Source organism: Pholis gunnellus (genome assembly GCF_910591455.1).
Source record: "Pholis gunnellus genome assembly, chromosome: 23".
In the NCBI taxonomy this organism is placed as follows: domain Eukaryota; kingdom Metazoa; phylum Chordata; class Actinopteri; order Perciformes; family Pholidae; genus Pholis; species Pholis gunnellus.
The window spans coordinates 11,738,420-11,756,479 of NC_136550.1; the positions used below are offsets into that span (position 1 = coordinate 11,738,420).

Consider the following 18,060-nt stretch of genomic DNA (forward strand, 5'->3'; position numbering starts at 1 on the left):
GCCCCTTAAGTAGATCCCTGCTATGCAGTCAGCGGCAATAGATAATCCTTCCGACCCAAAGCAATCGGAGTGAGTCATGTCAGAGCGAAGTTTCTTTGAAAGGCCTGCAGGATGTTTCGCACTGCGAGCCCAAATACACTTGTTCCCGTCTCCCCAGACCCGCGCAACAGACAGCCAGGTTGAAAAATGCCAGAATCTGACTTTGATTGTTAAAGAGGCAGCTCACTTCCACTGAAGCTGGGCTGAAAACTACCTGATGCAATCAATGTGTTGAACCAGCGGTAAAATAAACACCTGATGTATAGACCCGAGGCATAGCGGTTCAGAGCGTTTATTAAAGGAGACCCCATATTTTTTAACTTGGATAGTCTGATCCACAGCGACATATATTACATGCTTTTATTCATCCATACCGGGAATACTCTCCTTGTAAGAATGAGGCCAATACTGAAAGCAGTGTTGCACACAACGCATCTAGCAGTATACGCCACATGTTCCTGAAGGTGTGAATCTATAGGAGGAAAAAGAGGAGAGGAGTGTGTGGAAATAGATAAAAAAGGAGGGAGGCAAGAAAGTACAGGCATGTCAGGTGAGAGCGTGTGAAGGCCACGGACGAACAGAGGAGAAACCACGTCTGGTCCGGGGAGCGCCGAGAGGGGAGCTGTGAGAGCTGTCTGAACACATGTCTGTGGCTGTGTTGATGTGTGTGTGTGTGTGTGTGTGTGTGCGTCTCACCTGCCCATGGGAATGTGTGTCAGTCTGTGATTGTGAGAGTGTGTGTGTGTGTGACGATGGCCAGCTGAGGTGCTAATCCCCCTCTCAGATAATAGTGGACCAGCCTGTCCTCTTTCTCAAAGTCACACACGCTATACCACCGAGCACACACACACACACACACACACACACACTTAAGACACCACAGTCCCCTTTTTTCTCCCCTCGCATAGAGTCAAGAGGACTCTGCTCATCAATTCCGCCGGAGGTTGCTATGGAGACTGAGAACAGTGTGTGTGTGCGCAAGCGTTTGGGAGAGGTGTGTGAGTCTTAATATCTTCTCTGGTCCTGTCAGGACACGTTTCACATCGATGTCTGGTCGTGGGACTGCGCGCGCGCACACACACACACACACACACACACACACACACACACACACACACACACAGTTCGAGCAGGCATTTTTCTCTCCATACTCCCTGAATCCCAAAGCTTTACACACTTCGCACAACACATTCAAGCCTGTGTGTGTTCAGTGTATGCACCGATAATGATGCCGTATCCGCTGCATGCATGTGGGCACGAAGCATCGTAGAGCATATATAATTGTGCTGTAGATGAATGTCTGCTCTAGTGCACACTCAAAAGTGGCTCTGCAGGTTTTATTTTTAGCATCACAGGCAAATGCAGTCCCTCTATCTCCCCCCCCTCTCTCTCTCTCTCTCCTCCCCCTGCTCTCTGCCCCTTCTCTCTTATCTCTCTCCCACTGTCACATCGCTCATCTCTCAAAATCTCTCACCCTACTCTGTGTGTGTGTGTGTGTGTGTGTGTGTGTGTGTGTGTGTGTGTGTGTGTGTGTGTGTGTATCTTGGCCAGGGCATGACACACACACACACACACACACACACACACACACACACACACACACACACACAGCTCATGCTGCATGCAGTATGTCGACATAAGTGTTGCAGCTCCAGAAAATTGCTTCAAGCTCTGTACTCTGTTCCACCCCTCTGCTCTCATCATCATCGTTAATGTCAGAATGAATGCATAGTCTCCCTTTCATCTCTGTCTCTCTCCTGCCCTTGTTCACCCACCCAGACTCTCTCGCATTGTGGGGGGAGGATATAAAAAGGCTCATTTGGAGGGTGGAGGTGACGTATATGTACTGTAAGCATGTCTGTCGCAGAGGCGGCCGGGGCAAGGTCAAGCGCTCAGTGGCCCCGGCGACGCTTTTCATCACTTATTGAACTCCGCAGAATTCCCCGCAGAGACGCACGCTCGCTGGAGGCTGCCTGCTGCTGCTGCTGCTTCTTCTTCTTCTTCCCTGAGCCGGGTCTGCTGCTGGAGAAACGCGTCTGCCTGGGTGCAGACAGGTGCATTTCCACATTAGCATATGGATAGAGCCGGGGCGCGTTCCGCTGTGCGAGTGATGCCATGGTGGTTAGCATTTGCGGAACGCTGGCAGGGCTGGAGAGGCGGCTGTTAAATAGGGGTGTCAGTGGAGACGGAGAGAGAGAGAGAGAGAGAAAAGATCACGTCTCTCAATCAGCCAGAAGGAAAGAAAGATTGAAAAGGTTGATTTCTCTTCCCTGACCCCTATTACTGCGATCCCTGTCTGTCTGTGCTTGATTTCTTTTGCCTGACATCCTCTCACATGTGGACAATGCGTGGATGCATACATGCCGTCTCGAAGAAATGGAGGTTAGCAGAGAGAGTGCAGAACGCATTTACATAGTTTACATATTAAATATATTGTATCTACAGTGACTGAATACACCCCAGAAGCTATGTTCAAACCCTGCTTCAACCAACATGAAGATACTCCTACCGCTACTCTGGCTAGGTTTACCACATCAACCAAAATAGTTTCCAAACTTCTCCAGTCAAACGACGTCTGCATTCAATACCTTTTTGTACCCGGATCAAGCAAAAGAAATGCTATTTGTACGGTTTTGCACGCAGCCAATCACAGCAAGCTCTGGATTCAATGCGACGGTGTGATTGGCCCACTCCCGGAGTAGCCACAACACACACGGTCTGTGGTTTGGAGCAGTCGAGCGCAGTGTATTTGACGGGAGGTGGCATTTCAGCGTGCCGAGATATGCCACCAAAACATTTGAAAGCGTGGCAATAATACTACATTTAAAATACCAACTTGAAGCTTTAATAAGCACCAGTGCATTCAAATGACCTCCAGCTGTAATCATCAGGATTATTCAAACACCCTGCTAGCGAACAGCCGTGCAAAACGTGTGCAACCTTCACAGTAACTTGTGGAAGGCTTAGTCAACTGTTGGACTGCTGACTGAAGCTAAAGCAAACATCTATAAACACCCAATATGTGCTGGAGAGATTGAAGATAACCGTTCCTGTCTGGCAGGCACGCCGTGTTGAGTTTTGCATTTCACATGACCACATCCAGCTCCTGTATCAATAGTTCCTGCGTTGCCCTTCCAAATCAGCATGTCCGATTGCTGAAGCAAGAACACAAACACAGTGGGAGCCCTCGCAGTGTATCCACAGAGCAGACATTGATATGCATGAATGCACGCAGCTACGCGTGCTTGACGCACACCACCTCTCAAAAACACATACAAATGTGCATTTCTAACACCCCATACCGGCTTCTCTGAGTCTCTCTCTCTCTCTCTCTCTCTCTCTCTCTCCCTCTCCCTCTCTCTCTCTCTCTCTCTCTCTCTCTCTCTCTGTCAAAGTAAAATGCCATCCATCATGTAGGATGCACGGTGCGAAAGATTACTCACATTTCTCCTAATCATGGCCAAATTGCACTGGATGGCTCTCATATTTGGGAGGGAGCGGCGGTGTTCTCTTTGCATACAAATGACACAAAAGTCTCCCTCTCAATTTGCTTTCTCCTTGATGCAAGAGATGCCACCAGACTAGCGAAGAGAGAGAGACGCGTAAAGATACATGGGACAGGAGAAGAATAAGATCCAGCACCTAATGCCCGTCCAGTGACTGAGTAATGATCTGAGACAACGTAGTACTTCACCGTTATCTTCTTTCTTAGTTTAATCAAATCCGGTTAAAACGTTGGGAGTAGCTGCTGATATCTCCGACTCACTTCATCCTTAAAAACTAAACTTCTGTTATTAATCCACTTGAATTCCTTCTGATCCGAATTATTTTTACATCTAAAACTCTAAAAGACAAAAGTTTAAAGAATTAATAATTAGTTTAGTAAGACTTTGTCTTATTATGAAGCCCATGAGCTGTCAACCTGATAAGATCGTCAACAGACCTGGTAATAAACCAAACATATTCACAAGGAAACTCCCGGTTACAAGTCTTTTGTCATGATAACACTGCGATCATGGAAGTCACTCCTACGTATGGGGATTCCATGTCTCCATGTCTCCCCATCACTACGACGACACAGGTCGTCTGACAGGTTGTAAACAAGCCAACAGGGTAGAAGGAATATTGAAACCACTTGGAGATAGACAAATGGCGTGTGTGCCTAATCTGTGTGTGTGTGTGTGTGTGTGTGTGTGTGTAACCTGGGACATGGTTTCAAGCTTGGGTAGATAACGTTGGAGAAAGATTCAAAAAAATCATCCAACAGAAAAACCCAGCCCAGTGTAGCAAATGAAAATAACTAGCAGCACTATAGTTCTAAAAGTCACTAAATGTCGTCTGCAACACTGACTGCTCGTCGCTTCAGGCCTCCCTCCAAAGCCGCTCCCCCAAAAACGATGAATATGAACGAATTCAAAGAACGCGTCTGTTGTCGTCGCTGTCACGCTGGCAGCTCGTGGAGGACTCCAGTGACGAGCGATGAGAACGTCACACACTGGTTTCCTGACAGCCTCGACCATCTTTGATAATAGTCGCATTTTAGATAGAATTACAGAATTGAAACACTCTGGGTAATTGCAGGCAAATTAAAGAAGTCTGTCATTACTGCGAATGCCGTGTGAAGTCTCAGACGAAGCGTCCTTCAAAAAAAGAAAGAAAACAAAATGCGGAGCAGCCGATTTCAAACAGCTTCCAGCAGCCCACTCCTCTCTTTGCCTAATGAAATATCTAATGCACTTCGTTTGCTTTAGTTAGCACCTGGCTCCTTAGAGGCCTGTTCCTCCTCTCCAAGCTAAACGACTTGGTCTCAACAGAGCGCGGTGAGTAACAAAGAGGAGAAGTCAAGTGTACTTTTTAGGGAAAAGGATCGTGCCAGAGAGCCGAGGCGACGGATGATACTCTCTTTTTATTCAGAAACCTGGCTATGGCAGAACCTCATGCGACCCGAGCAGACAGGTGACAGTATGCCGACTGCACTCGCTCTTGTCGAGCCACATTAACTCCTTCCCAAATCCCTCACCTTCAACGCGCCGTGTCTGGTGGCAACGGCTCAAAAGTGCATCATAACCATTGCCTTCTCCGACCAAAACACACTGTCAAGGCACTCTCCTTTTTACAATCCCCGCTCTTTGTGGAATGAATTATACAGCCGCAAAAAGAGACGAGGTTGCAGGCGCCGGGGCGACGGCGCGCCGTTAAAATGAAGAATTGTGAGGTACATTTCTGTGTCAGTAAAAATGCCAGATCTGTATCTGATTTGCATGCTTGTTCCCGTCTCCGCGTTCTCTCCTCTCATAAAGGCCTTTCCGAGAGAGTTACTAACTGGAGACAGTATGCAGGACTCACTCGCCGAATAAATAATAGAGTGAGTGGTCACATGGCGAGAAGGTCAAAGGTGGTGCAAGTCCATAAATCTCTTTCTAGTCTAATGTTAGGCTAGAAAGAGATTAGTCTTTGGCCTAATGTTTGCCTGTTGAACTCACTGCTAAAAGAGAAAGAGACACAGAACTCTCACCGCTTGTAATGAGGAGAAGATGATATTTCTCACCTTGGTACTTGAAGAAATGCTTATTAGAGCAACGACAAAAACAATGTGGGGCTTTTGCTCGCACTCACACAAACGTATCTGTAATCTATCTCCTTATCTGTGAACGTTTTTCAATTACAATCCGGATGAAAAGACGATGAGGAGTTCAGTCACAAGCACGGAAATCTGATCAGATCTTCTAAAAAAAACGCTGCGACAGTCCTCGTCGTGCAAATCAAAATGCTCCTTTTAAACCAAATTAGACGTTTACTTGTTGTTTCGTTTGAGTAAAAATATCAGTGACACACACGATGTGCTCTTTTTGGTGGAGGGGGTTTGAGATGGCATTCAAACACATAATCAGTGTTCAGAACCGGAATAATCAACAAAGGAAATCCATCAGAAAAGTGAGCGCTCATGATCAACGCCGGCACTCGTCACTATATTGATCAGTTGTATTGAAGTCATACATCACCGACTTAATCAAGAAGAGTCTGCTGGGAGACATCGGCTTTGCGATAAGGATTGTTTTGTGATGGGAGCGAGGAGATTGAATGTGTTATCCTCAGAGTATAACGGGAACGTCCGTGGGAGAGCGTGTGCCGATCACGGTGCCGTTCACTCAGTGGAGGCGTCACTTACCGAGCACGCCCAGCCGGTAGTTCATGGTCACCACGATCACGTTGCCGTAGGCGGCCAGGACGCTGGCGTCAAACATGTTTCCGGTGCCCTCCATGTAGGAGCCTCCATGAATGAACAGCATCACCGGCTTCTTCCTGCGGTCCCGGATATCTACAAACACACACACACACACACACACACAGAGAGAGAAAAAAAGTCAATAACTGTATTTACACCTCTCATATTCTCTGTGATCACATATTGTGTTGGACCATAATATACACATTGTTCGGCTGGATGAGAACGGCTGTGCTCCCTGAGGATTCCAGCAACAAGAGACGCCGCTACAAGAGTTAATGTTAGAAGACAATCACTGAGGTAGCGTAGCATATCCCAGTTAGCCCGCCTCTGACGGTCTTTATGTCACACTGAGGCCCTGAGAGCTCAAAGTGTTGGTGTCCAAGCTCACCCCCAAACAAAAGATGTTTGAACGCCGTGTAAAACGCCGGAGCTCTGGGACGGCAAACAAACTGAAGGCGACTGGGCAGCACGCGGGCAATTTACTGGTGAAACAAAAGCCCCAGCAGGACGTGAGGAGTTACTGCACATTCAAGTCTGCAAAGAGAATAGCCGGGGTCTAAAGAACATCCTGTGTGAAACCAACACATAATAAATGGCCACTGGCTCTTAATATATCATGTCTGCTATGCATTTCCATAATTTCCTCATTTCATTTTGCACATTGGAACTTGGAACTCCCATAAATGCAAATCGCAACTCGCCCTGAGCTGCGGGGACGGCTGCATCAACCTATTTCTGGCTCGATTACCCCGTGGGGAATCGCTGGAGAACACCGCTTCCTTTGATGCCATCGTTTTCTTTTTGCACTGGCACAAATTGTTCGTGGATACCGCCTTGGAAAGGGAACTGAAAAGTTCCATGTGATAATGACGTTTCTATCATTGGGATACATGACACATAGTACTTTTATCCAAAAGAGTATTGTGAGTCTGAGATTGTTATTTTGTGCGTTCCCTTCTCTTGATATCATCGAATCGTTCTGCTTTTTAGATGCACTAAAAGTTCTGCATTGTTCTTGAATATGATTGAAAAGAGATGTTGCGGGAGCTCAGGGTTAAATCGAGATGGCGTTCATTAAAACCACGATGATACATTCTAGCTTCGTTATTTCAAAATGCATGCTGAACACTTCAGAGTCAATGTCAGATGCTTCAACATATGCCTGCCGCCACAGTGCTGTGTGCATGCAGCCTGGTCCCTGATGGGCCCTCGCTGGCCTTTGAACCAGTCCACCATGGTGACTGAGAGCAACGATACTCCTGCCAGGAGCCTACGGTAGCATATGGTGCACAAGACTTAGAACTGTGGCACAGTGACAGCGCCTGTTGGCTTCCGTGTGTGTGTGTGTGTGTGTGTGTGTGTAGGCCTGGGGATATAAAAGAGTAGTAGTGCAGAACAACCACATAAATAACCACGACAGCTGCTGTTAGAAGGGAAGGGAGATGGAGGGTGTCTGGCTTCCTGTGAAACCTGCTTTGGTATTTATATACAAACACACACACACACACACACACAGAAGATGTGAAATACCTGCTGAAACATGCATCAAATGTTTCAGCCCTAAAACACCCGCGATGCACTAGGGTATCGCACACAGTCATACTTAATACATAGGCACAGCTAAAGTCAGGCAGACACTCTCACACTTGGGGGGGGGATTTACAGGCAGCTGCAATGGAGAGTTGCTATGGCAACTGCTTCCCTTCAACTTGTTTCCTCCTCTCCCCTCCCCTCCTATCCTCCTCTCCCCTCTCCTCCTCTCCTCCCCTCCCTCCCCTCTCCTCCTCTCCCATCCTCCTCCCCTCCCTCCCTTCCTCTCCTCCTCTCCCATCCTCTCCTCTCCTCCCATCCTCTCCCCTCCTCTCCTCCCATCCTCCTCTCCTATCCTCCTCTCCTCCCGAGACACTCTCACGTGGACAAAGTGTCATTGACTGTTGCCGTGGCAACATATTGCTCTTGTGCATCTCTAACCCCGTGATGCCCTTCACCACATCTCTACCTGAATCTCATTTCATTAGTGGCGAACGGCCACGTACACACACAGGCACAGGCACAGACACAGACACACACACACACACACACACACACACACACACACACACACACACACACACACACACACACACACACACACACACACACACACACACACACACACACACACACACACACACACCTCTGCATTGTGAATCAGGAGATGAAGACTGACAGCCACTGGCATCATGGGAGACAGACTGCAGATGCACTGATGTACCCACCCGCACCTACATAAGACACAAACACGCACACCAGGCAGGCTGTCACAGTTGACCTGTAGACTCGGTGTCCATGGATCACTTACAGGGCGAATCGTTCTGGCAAAGTGACAGATAGGACTGAGGCCCTGGGGGGTGACAAGCCTTCCCTCTCTCTCTCTCTCTCTTCCCTCTCTCTCTCTCTCTCTCTGCCTCTGGCTTTGTCCTGTTGCTGCCACAGTAAAAGTGTAGCATGCAATGCCCACAGACGGGCGGGTGGTTGGGTTCCCAGCCTTGTGGGATGAACTGCTTTTAAAGCTTACACCACACAGCGAGCCTCCATCATGTAGCTCATTAAAAAATGAAAATGTTATGCAGCAAATAAAATAACAACATCATCAGCTCTCCCGGGAGAACATGTGGCATATGTAGAATATTTCCTTTACTTGCTTTTCCTGAGTTAGTTTGTTCACAACCCGTCTGCAGACAAACAGAGCCGGCGCTGAATGACAACATCACGTCTTGTATTGTTCTGCGTCCAGAATATACATGCAAAAAGCCTCGACAAATCCATGACATCCTATGCGAGATTATGGACAGATGGCAAACGCTTCCGCACAGACGCGGGCTGATGGTGCGAAGGCTTACTCTCAGTGGCATGGCGGGGCAAGCACCGGCTTGTGTTATCATGTCTAACTAAAAGGAACAGCAACAGGTCAACGCCACCAAAACAGTACCGAGTACGTTTTTTGAAGTTATTTTTTTTTAAATAATGTGACTTTCTGCACATACGTCATCTGGGTACCTGGAGTGCCGACCAATCCCCAAACTGTGAAATCAGACAAAGTCAGTATTTTGTGTGCTGCATAGATCAGAACACATGTGATTCGACAAGACATTCAGACCCCCCCCCCCCCTCCTATGTCACATGCAAGCTCATTAGAATATACCGCCCACAGCTTAAGAACTATCTTCACAAAGGCTTAAAGAGACAGGCGCTACGACGGGAGGATGAATACAGATATCTTCAGTCAGACAGTGTGAAAATAATGTGTTGTTTTCAACATTAAAGCATGCAAACACATTCCAGTAGAAAGCCAAAAAACAACCTGAACCTGACAACGAGTCACTTGCCACCACTGCTGTTGCTTCACATTAAAAGCCTGTTTTGACTCGCGTCAAAGGATCAGAATACTTCTCCCACCGCTGCAATAATAAACTCTGTTAGAAATAAAGACGTGAATTACTACCGACAAGAGAATACTGACAGGCTGTGCTCATTCCTCATCACAGCACCTCATGAACAACAGAAAGCACGAAAGACAAAGAAGAAGCGATGATTAACTGAAAACCAGAGTGAAAGGTCGACAAAATAAAACAAACCAAACAATGCCACCGAAATAAATTGGCTGTGCTCGGGCGATGGCAAACAACAACAACGCCGGCGACAAAGCAAGATGGCAGAGAGCAGCTGAGGGCCGGTACCCCGAGGAGCTTAGCATGGCTGCTGATCCTCTCAAGCAGAACGGAGACAATGAGACGATTAGGCCCTGAACTTGTGTCGAGTGTTCCAGCTTAGCGCGCCGCCCACCGCCGCCCCTCGGAGACGCCACCCTCTGGTCTCCCGATGGGACGCGGGGGGCCTCCCGCTTCCACCGCGTTATCAACCGACTGATTAGTCGCGGGGATGGAGCGCGGTGCGTCACTGTCTGCTGTTGATTTGATGGGAAATGATGTGTGCCGTCAGTAAACACTGATAGAGACGGCCGAGAGGCGGAGGAAAGATTGATGCACTTGAGTGGCACGGCTGAACTTCAGGGTGTAACAGGAAGGATAACAGATACAAAAGAAAGCCTGAGATTATCAAGTCTACATTCATGTTATTCTTGTTTCTAACAGCTAGTAGAAGTGACCTCAACCACGTCTCGTCTAGCTTGGCTTTGCTGGCAGCTGCGACTGGCAGACAGACGGCTCGCGGTGGCGGACACGGCGTTTAAAAAGCATATATGACTTCTTAACAGGAGCCGGCTGAGATATCATCCTCCCATACGTTAAACCGAGCATGGAGAGATGGAGGCGGAGGGCCCTCTCCTTACGGAGAGCCGTCATTTAAAAAAAAAAAGATATTGAATCACGTTGGGGGAGAAACGGCAACTCAGGGTGCAGCATGCAGAATTTCACACCTTCTCAAAATTAGCATTTTGAGTTCTCCCATAAAAAGGCTCGACTTAGTGTACTTTTCCACCATTTCTATTTCCGTTGGTGTGGATAGGCCGGGCGTGTGTGTGCACAAGCACGTGTGGGTGTGAGGTTGGGGGGGGGTAAATATTGACCTTTTACGCCGAGGTTCCAAGCTGTAATAATAGGGAAATTGCTCACAGCAAATGATGAACTGTCATCTGTGTGCAAATACACAGAAGCTCTTTGTACTAGTGGTCCAATTAACAGAAAGGTTACAGAGTGGTGAAAATATTGTAACAGTGTAATGGAAGGAATACATTTCTGTATGTTTTCGTATTTCTGAAACCTGTAATTTAAATCATGATGGAGTGGAATTATTACAAATCTATGAGCAAGTCGAGCAGTTCAAGAAATGCATATACATCCCCGATGTATACGGTGAAATATGCTCTGGAATGAGGCGTTGCTCGAACTATGCCAATCATATCTGTTGCATATTCAGAAGAAAAGAGTTTCATTTGTACAAAGAAAACAAGTTTTTAATCATTTTTGATGCGCCAAAACTGAAGATCTTGTTTTGATCGCAGCAAACAGTGAAACACAATGAGATTATCTGTCAAATATTACTGATGGATCTGTAAGAGTGGCTGATTCTAATGGAAAAATAAATCCAGTAGTCACTAAAGAGCTCAGATTGCAAACAGGGACTTTGCCCAAACCTTGAGTAAGTCGTGAGCAACATGAAATGAACTGCATTCAGGAAAAGCTCAAATAATACAGTGTACTCTCAACTAACTGTATGGCTGTCGGTCTCAAATGAGTGTGAGTGTGTGTGTGTAATAGTAGGTCAGTGGCAGGCTGATGTGATAGAGGATGGAGGTGGAGACAGACACAGGGTGATGAATGGGATGTGATGAGATGCACAGCAGCAGAGCTGGCCTATAGGCCACCGAGCAGGGCGAAGGCTTAATCGTTAGAGCACAATGGATCAAGGCAAAGGCCACACTGATTGCATCTGGGACATGTGTGAGTGTGTGTGTGTGTGTGTGTCCTTGCACTGGTATTAGAATACTTGTGAGAATCAGCTGGGTTTCTGGATACGAGGAATGAGCTTCTTCAAGGAAAGTAAAGAAAGAAAAGAGACATTTCACTCTTTTTTCTGGTGTGTTTTTGCATTTCTCTATTCATTTCAACACAGACTGATAAGTGTTTATAAATCCAAACAATCGTACAACATTTCTATGCATTCTAAGGCGTCTCAAGTGTCAGTACCAGTGTACTGTGAGCCTTTTAACACAGTGATTAAAGTATGCATTCTTATATGAAGAGGAGACATATAACTTGTAACTTTATTCCATTTTAAAGTGTTAAAACACCTGTTTTGGGATTTCTTTGACACAGTTGGATGTGGATGAACCACTGGCTGCATTTGTCCACTCTTTTCCATTTTGCGCATGAACATATGGTATGTGCTCGCCTGTCGAGGGTTTATGGGATAATCACATTAGGTGGAATAAATACACTGACAGAAAAGCTGTGCCTGGTGTGTGTGCTTGTAAATATCTGTGTTTGTGTGTGTGTGTATTTGTGTGTGCAGCTGATTGGATAGTGGTAGATTTATAAACAGATTTTGTTTGGTTGTTAGGTTTTACATCAACTAAAATTAGTTTTGGGAATGAAGTAAGTTTCCCCCCCTGCTCATTTAAGAAAGACCACCGCATGTTTGTATTATCTAACCAACAAATCTAGCTACATGGCTAACGCTAGCCATGCTAACGCTGGCTTCCTTGCTGCACCTGGTTCGTTTTCCTGCTGCTAGCATTAGCAACATGCTACCACTGGCAGCCTGGCTACTATCCAGAAAAACAACCGCAGTCCAATCTAAATGCCGAAGGCAACATTGTTCTATAACCATAACATTGCGCAATCAACAATTATTTCATAATAAGTTAAAAGAAAAGGAGTTGTCTTTACCCGCTTTTAAAGCTTGAATACTTAATTTGCTGCGCATGCATTGTAAGAGAAAATGTTTATGCAAAAGTCCCACAAACAAGTCTAACTTCATGATCCAGGTCCGTAAATTAGACGAAATCCATAAAAATCTAAGAGAGCCTAAATGCCTGACTGTGGAAACACACACGCACACACACACACACACACACACACACACACACACACACACACACACACACACACACACAGTCAGCAGACCAACTGCTGCTCCTGTTGCCTCCGTTCTGGCTGTGGGGACCAGCATGGAGTTAGGATGATCCTCGCTGCTGTGCTGTTTGTACTCCGTCTACAGCGACTTCACCGCCTGCGACAGCGAGCAAACACCCACCTGACAGCCCAACATGCTTCCAGAGATCAGACCAGCAACCCCTCCAGCTCAACGGCTCAACAGCTTCTGCTCTAAAGCCATCAGATGTGTCTACATCATCGCTCTTGTACTGTATAAAAATGATCAGTGCCATCATACACGTAAATATTGCTCACGCCGATTTAGACAGTTCCATGACATTTCCATAGCGGGCTAGTTGTTATTGTGGTTGTTGCAACGAGCAGAGCGTCTGCTCCTTTTGTACATCGAGCTCAACGCCTCCTGTGCCCGACTTTCTTTTCCTCAAATTAGACGGCAATGCTTCTCCTTTCCTTCAGCAGATTAAGTGTGGGCGAGGTAAAGAAGAGCGAGGGAGAGAAAAGAAGACCAGCTGAGCCACTGGGAATAAGAACGGCCGCCCTGACCCGTCTTACAACAACACGCTCTCATTCGACTCAATAACGGCTCCAAGAACACAAGTGCTCCTCACTAATTTCTCTCGCTGTCCATCTATCGCTGCTTCGCTCTCCACCACCTCTTCGCCTTCTCGCTGCCGCCCGCCAGCAAGTGCTCTCGCCTCTTCCTGTCTCGCTTCCTTTTGCTCTCAATCTATCTTGTGTTCTTCGCCGCTCAACTCTTCGCTCCCGTGCTCCGGCAGCCACCAGCCTGGCCTCTCTCATCCTCTCCACTTGTTAGTTTTCTGATCTCCATTTTCTCGGCCTTAACCCCTTCCTTCTCATCTCTCGCCCTCCCTCCCTCTGTCTCAGTCCACCACGCGCTCGCTTCTTGCTGGCAGTCTGTAACTTCTCTCATACCTCCTTTCAGAGGCACAGAGTGGTCTTGCTTTCTTTGTTGCCCTCGCTCTCCATTTGTCTTCCTCTATCTTTTTTCTCATCTCTCTTTCGTAGGACTTTGTAGCACTCCTACTGTTGAATTGCATCCCTCACCCCCTCCTCTCTCCCATCTGTGTTATAAATAGAGGTTGGATTAGGCTGACTTTTTGTTTTGCTCACTATTAGGGAGCGGATCAATTCCACAAATTGAGTGGATGGGGACGTGAATGCACGCACACACACACACGCACACACACACACACACACACACACACACACACACACACACACACACACACACACACACACACGCACACACACACACAGCCCTGCTGTCCTCCAAAATGCCACAGTGACAAAGACGATACAATCACAGGCATTGTCCTTGTTCTCACACTGCTGCCTCCCTCTTCTCCCCCATAACAGTCTTCTTCTCTTCCATTTTCCACATCCCTTTCTTTGAGCCTTAAGCCTTTTGGACTTCCGTTGAACCGTCTCCTCTTCCTTCCTTTCCTCCCTTCCGTCCCTTTCGTTCTGCATGTATTTATCTCCACATTCTTTATGTTTGACAGAATACCCTGGTTTGTATGTGATTTACACTGTTTGCTGGACTGCGTGAGTCTTAACACTTATAGCCTTACACACAGTGGCTCAGAAGATTATAAATACAAGATATATAATAGTATCACAACAGTAATAGTGATTCATAAATCACTACCAGTAGTGACACCATAGTCCACATAACACCCCGTTTTTAGACTATCCTGACTCCTTCTTCCTCAAAGCCCCTAATTGCTTAAATACTATCCTGACTCCTTATTCCTCAAATACTATCCTGACTCCTTACTCCTCAAATACTATCCTGACTCCTTATTCCTCAAATACTATCCTGACTCCTTACTCCTCAAATACTATCCTGACTCCTTATTCCTCAAATACTATCCTGACTCCTTGCTCCTCAAATACTATCCTAAATCCTTATTCCTCAAATACTATAACTCCTTACTCCTCAAATACTATCCTAACTCCTTACTCCTCAAATACTATCCTGACTCCTTATTCCTCAAATACTATCCTGACTCCTTATTCCTCAAATACTATCCTGACTCCTTATTCCTCAAATACTATCCTAACTCCTTATTCCTCAAATACTATCCTAACTACTCTTCCTTTGAGTCTATCCTCACTCCTTGTATTTATTGAAGGGATATAGGCTTACTGGCAGGTCCAGATAGGCAGGTTCAGGAAAGCAGGCAGACCGGCCTGTGCAGGTCCAGGTTTAGGGGGTAACAGAAGCTCCAAAACAACAACAACAAGAAAGCCAGAAACACTATGACGGGTCTTGCAGGCGATGAGCGGACCGGGGCCGCCTGGTGAACTGAGAGGCTGATGAGGGAATGAGCTGCAGGTGAGCAGGTGGAGGGAAGTGGGAACAGGTGTGAGATGGGCGGGGCACTTAGGTGAAGGGGGAAGGACGGAAAGTCAGAGGGCATCTGGTGGATGGATGTAAAATGGCAATGAGGGGGAAAAGGAGATGTGGCTGGAGGGCAGGGACGGGGAGGCAGACGGGGCAGTGAGGGCCTGGAGACCACATGTGTGTGTGTGTGTGTGTGTGTCATCTTCTTTTCATATATCTTTGGTGCAATACGTGGAAACGATCATGAATTGGCTCTCGGTTTAACACTTTACTGCTGAATTACATGCATCACCAATATAATGTAGCAATATGGATTTGTATGCACTGCATATGCAGCAGGGTATTACTCTCAGGAAGTGCAAGGAATGAAGGTCAATGAAAGGCTCTCAAGCAATCAGTTGTGCTCTGCATAGACACGTCCATGCATTTATTCCCTTTGCATCTCCACATCTGTGTATGTCTACAGCAGAATCAACCCCCGGTCCAGCGCTCCTCCTCACCCCCCCCTCCCCGTCTGTCCTCACATAACCTCTTATTATCCCCAATCCACCTCCCTCCTCCCCTCTCTCGGCCTCTCTGCCCTCGCTGCTTCCCTCCCTCCGACACTATAACGATCTGGCCATTACCGAGGCTGCCGTTCCAGCCCTGGTTTCACAGGGTGTCCGAGGTCTAATTGGGACTGAATGAGTGTGTGTGTGTGTGTGTGTGTGTGCTGTGAGGCCTCATTGACACAGGCTGAGATCGAGGGGCTGGCCTGTCCATCCCCCCGATAGAGATGTACTCTGAGTGAGTCTTGACATCCAAACACAGACACACACACTGAAGCATATTGCTCCCACACTTCACATGTTCCCATTTCAACATGCATGCAGTACTTGCACACTTGATATTTTTTGGTCTACATTATGACTGTGCTTTCTATCTTTTCCTATTGCTTTTGATGGCTAGTGTAGTTTTTATGCAGACTTTCTCATAGTTCTCTCCGCTTCTATTCTGGGACGTTTTGGTCCAGTTTCATGGTTTGTTTCATGGCTTTTATATCTGTTTGCCATCCTTTCAGATTTCCTTTATTTTCAAGCTGGTTTTGTTGATTTTGAGCTAGTCGTGGTTAAACGTTGGAAAGAGACAGAAGTTTCTAAAACATAACATTTCTAGGTAAATTAGCGCATTAGCACTTCTATGCTACGCTAGTTACTGAGGTTCTACACATTCTGCGGCAGAGTGGCGCTGTCTGTATGCTGCTCAATGACCTCACACGAAGTGAAGCGACCGCAGAAGCAACGTTTCAACGTCTATGAGTTACAGTTACTTCGCCAAAAAGTTTTGTCAAAATCGGAGACATTAGATTCTTGTTTGTCGGGGACTGCAGAGAAAAATGTGTCAATCTTGGCTATATTTCAGGAACATTTACATAGAAAATGTATGAAAAACAATGTATTTGACCAGTAAACAGATCAATACAAACTGTACATTCTTCACATTAGCGTGGTTGTACACACATAGCTTCAGAAGATGTGAGACACAGGGGAGACACGTTTTATCTGTTGGTGTCTGTGGAGCACATTATCTGGTGTGTGAAGGGTACGTGTTTTCTATTTTGTGAACGTAGGAGTTCAAGCATGAGGAGCAGAGGAAACAATAAATTGTGTGTGGAGAACTCCGCTGTCGTATATCTACTACCCCCCCCCCCCCCCCCCCCCCCCCCCATCTCATACATAACAATACCTCCTTAATTGGAACGCCGCTCTTGACAGCTACAATACTATTCAGGTGAAAACACGGCAAGAACAAATAGAGAAAGAGACGACACGCCTTGAAAAGAAGCCCGTTTGAAGTCGGTGCACTTTTGTAACTTAGCAAAGCGACTTTGCCAAAACTGCATGTGTGCGCAGAGAAGTGATTGTTCTTCTTCTCCGCCGCGTAGGACGCGAGAGTGCGTTTCCTCGGCAGGCATGAGAGTTTTGAGATGGGATCTCTGGCTATACAGCCGCATTGCCAGGAGCCTGGCTTCCTTTCACCACGGGGTGTGTGTGTGTGTGTGTGTTAGTGCAGTCATCTGTAATCAAACATTTTCACATGCACTGAGATCTTCCTGTTTGTGCTCCATGCCACCCCGGGGGGGGGGGGGGGGGGTATGGATTATCAGCAGCAGCCACTTATCTCGTCTTGTCTGTGCTGACAGTTAATCTGATGGTGGAGCAGCGAGTTCTGCTTCGGCTACAGAGCTGTCAGACCTCCAGCTCTGATTGGTGTTGGCTATACTCGCATTCACCACAGCCACGCTTTCCCCCGCATCTGTGTGCAACTACACCGAACATGACCGCTGGCAAGCAGCGACATCTCGGCGTTTCAAATCGTCTTCATTTCAAGTATGACCGATGGACGTTTTCCACCTGAAGTCCCACTTGATCACATCTATCCTCTGCGATGATCCGGAGTCCACAGTGAGCTGTTTGGCTCCCGTTCCACAGACTCATTAATAAATGGACCTGGAACATTTCCACCGGCTCAACTATTTATATGCATCACAAACATCACGTCGCTACCTGCTTACTGTTTGTTTGAGTTTGTCATTGTTTATTCTGATAGCGTTACTCATCCCTTAATGCTGATTTAGTGATGTTAACATTCATGCAGCGACGAAGCATCATTTTAGACACCACTACTGCTTTAGCAGGTCCAGCATATTAGTGTATTAAATACGTTTTCAATTAAATTAAATTGCAGCACAATGTTCTTGATTGGTGTTTTTTTCTTATTTAAGGAGGTGCCACGTTCTTGTAGCACACAGACGTCGTAGGATGGAG

The 18,060-nt window shown here is 46.7% G+C and overlaps 1 protein-coding gene across 2 annotated transcripts in view; it reads right to left on the bottom strand.

The window, feature by feature from the left end:
* The window catches only part of nlgn2a (neuroligin 2a), a gene marked incomplete at both ends in the record, with an annotated part of 110,585 nt that overhangs the window by 49,025 nt on the left and 43,500 nt on the right, over window positions 1-18,060 (bottom strand). For both annotated transcript variants that reach the window (XM_079184875.1, XM_079184874.1), the window contains one exon: window positions 6,209-6,358. In XM_079184875.1, the coding sequence (XP_079041001.1) occupies window positions 6,209-6,358 (150 nt within the window). The remainder of the gene's footprint in view (window positions 1-6,208; window positions 6,359-18,060) is intronic.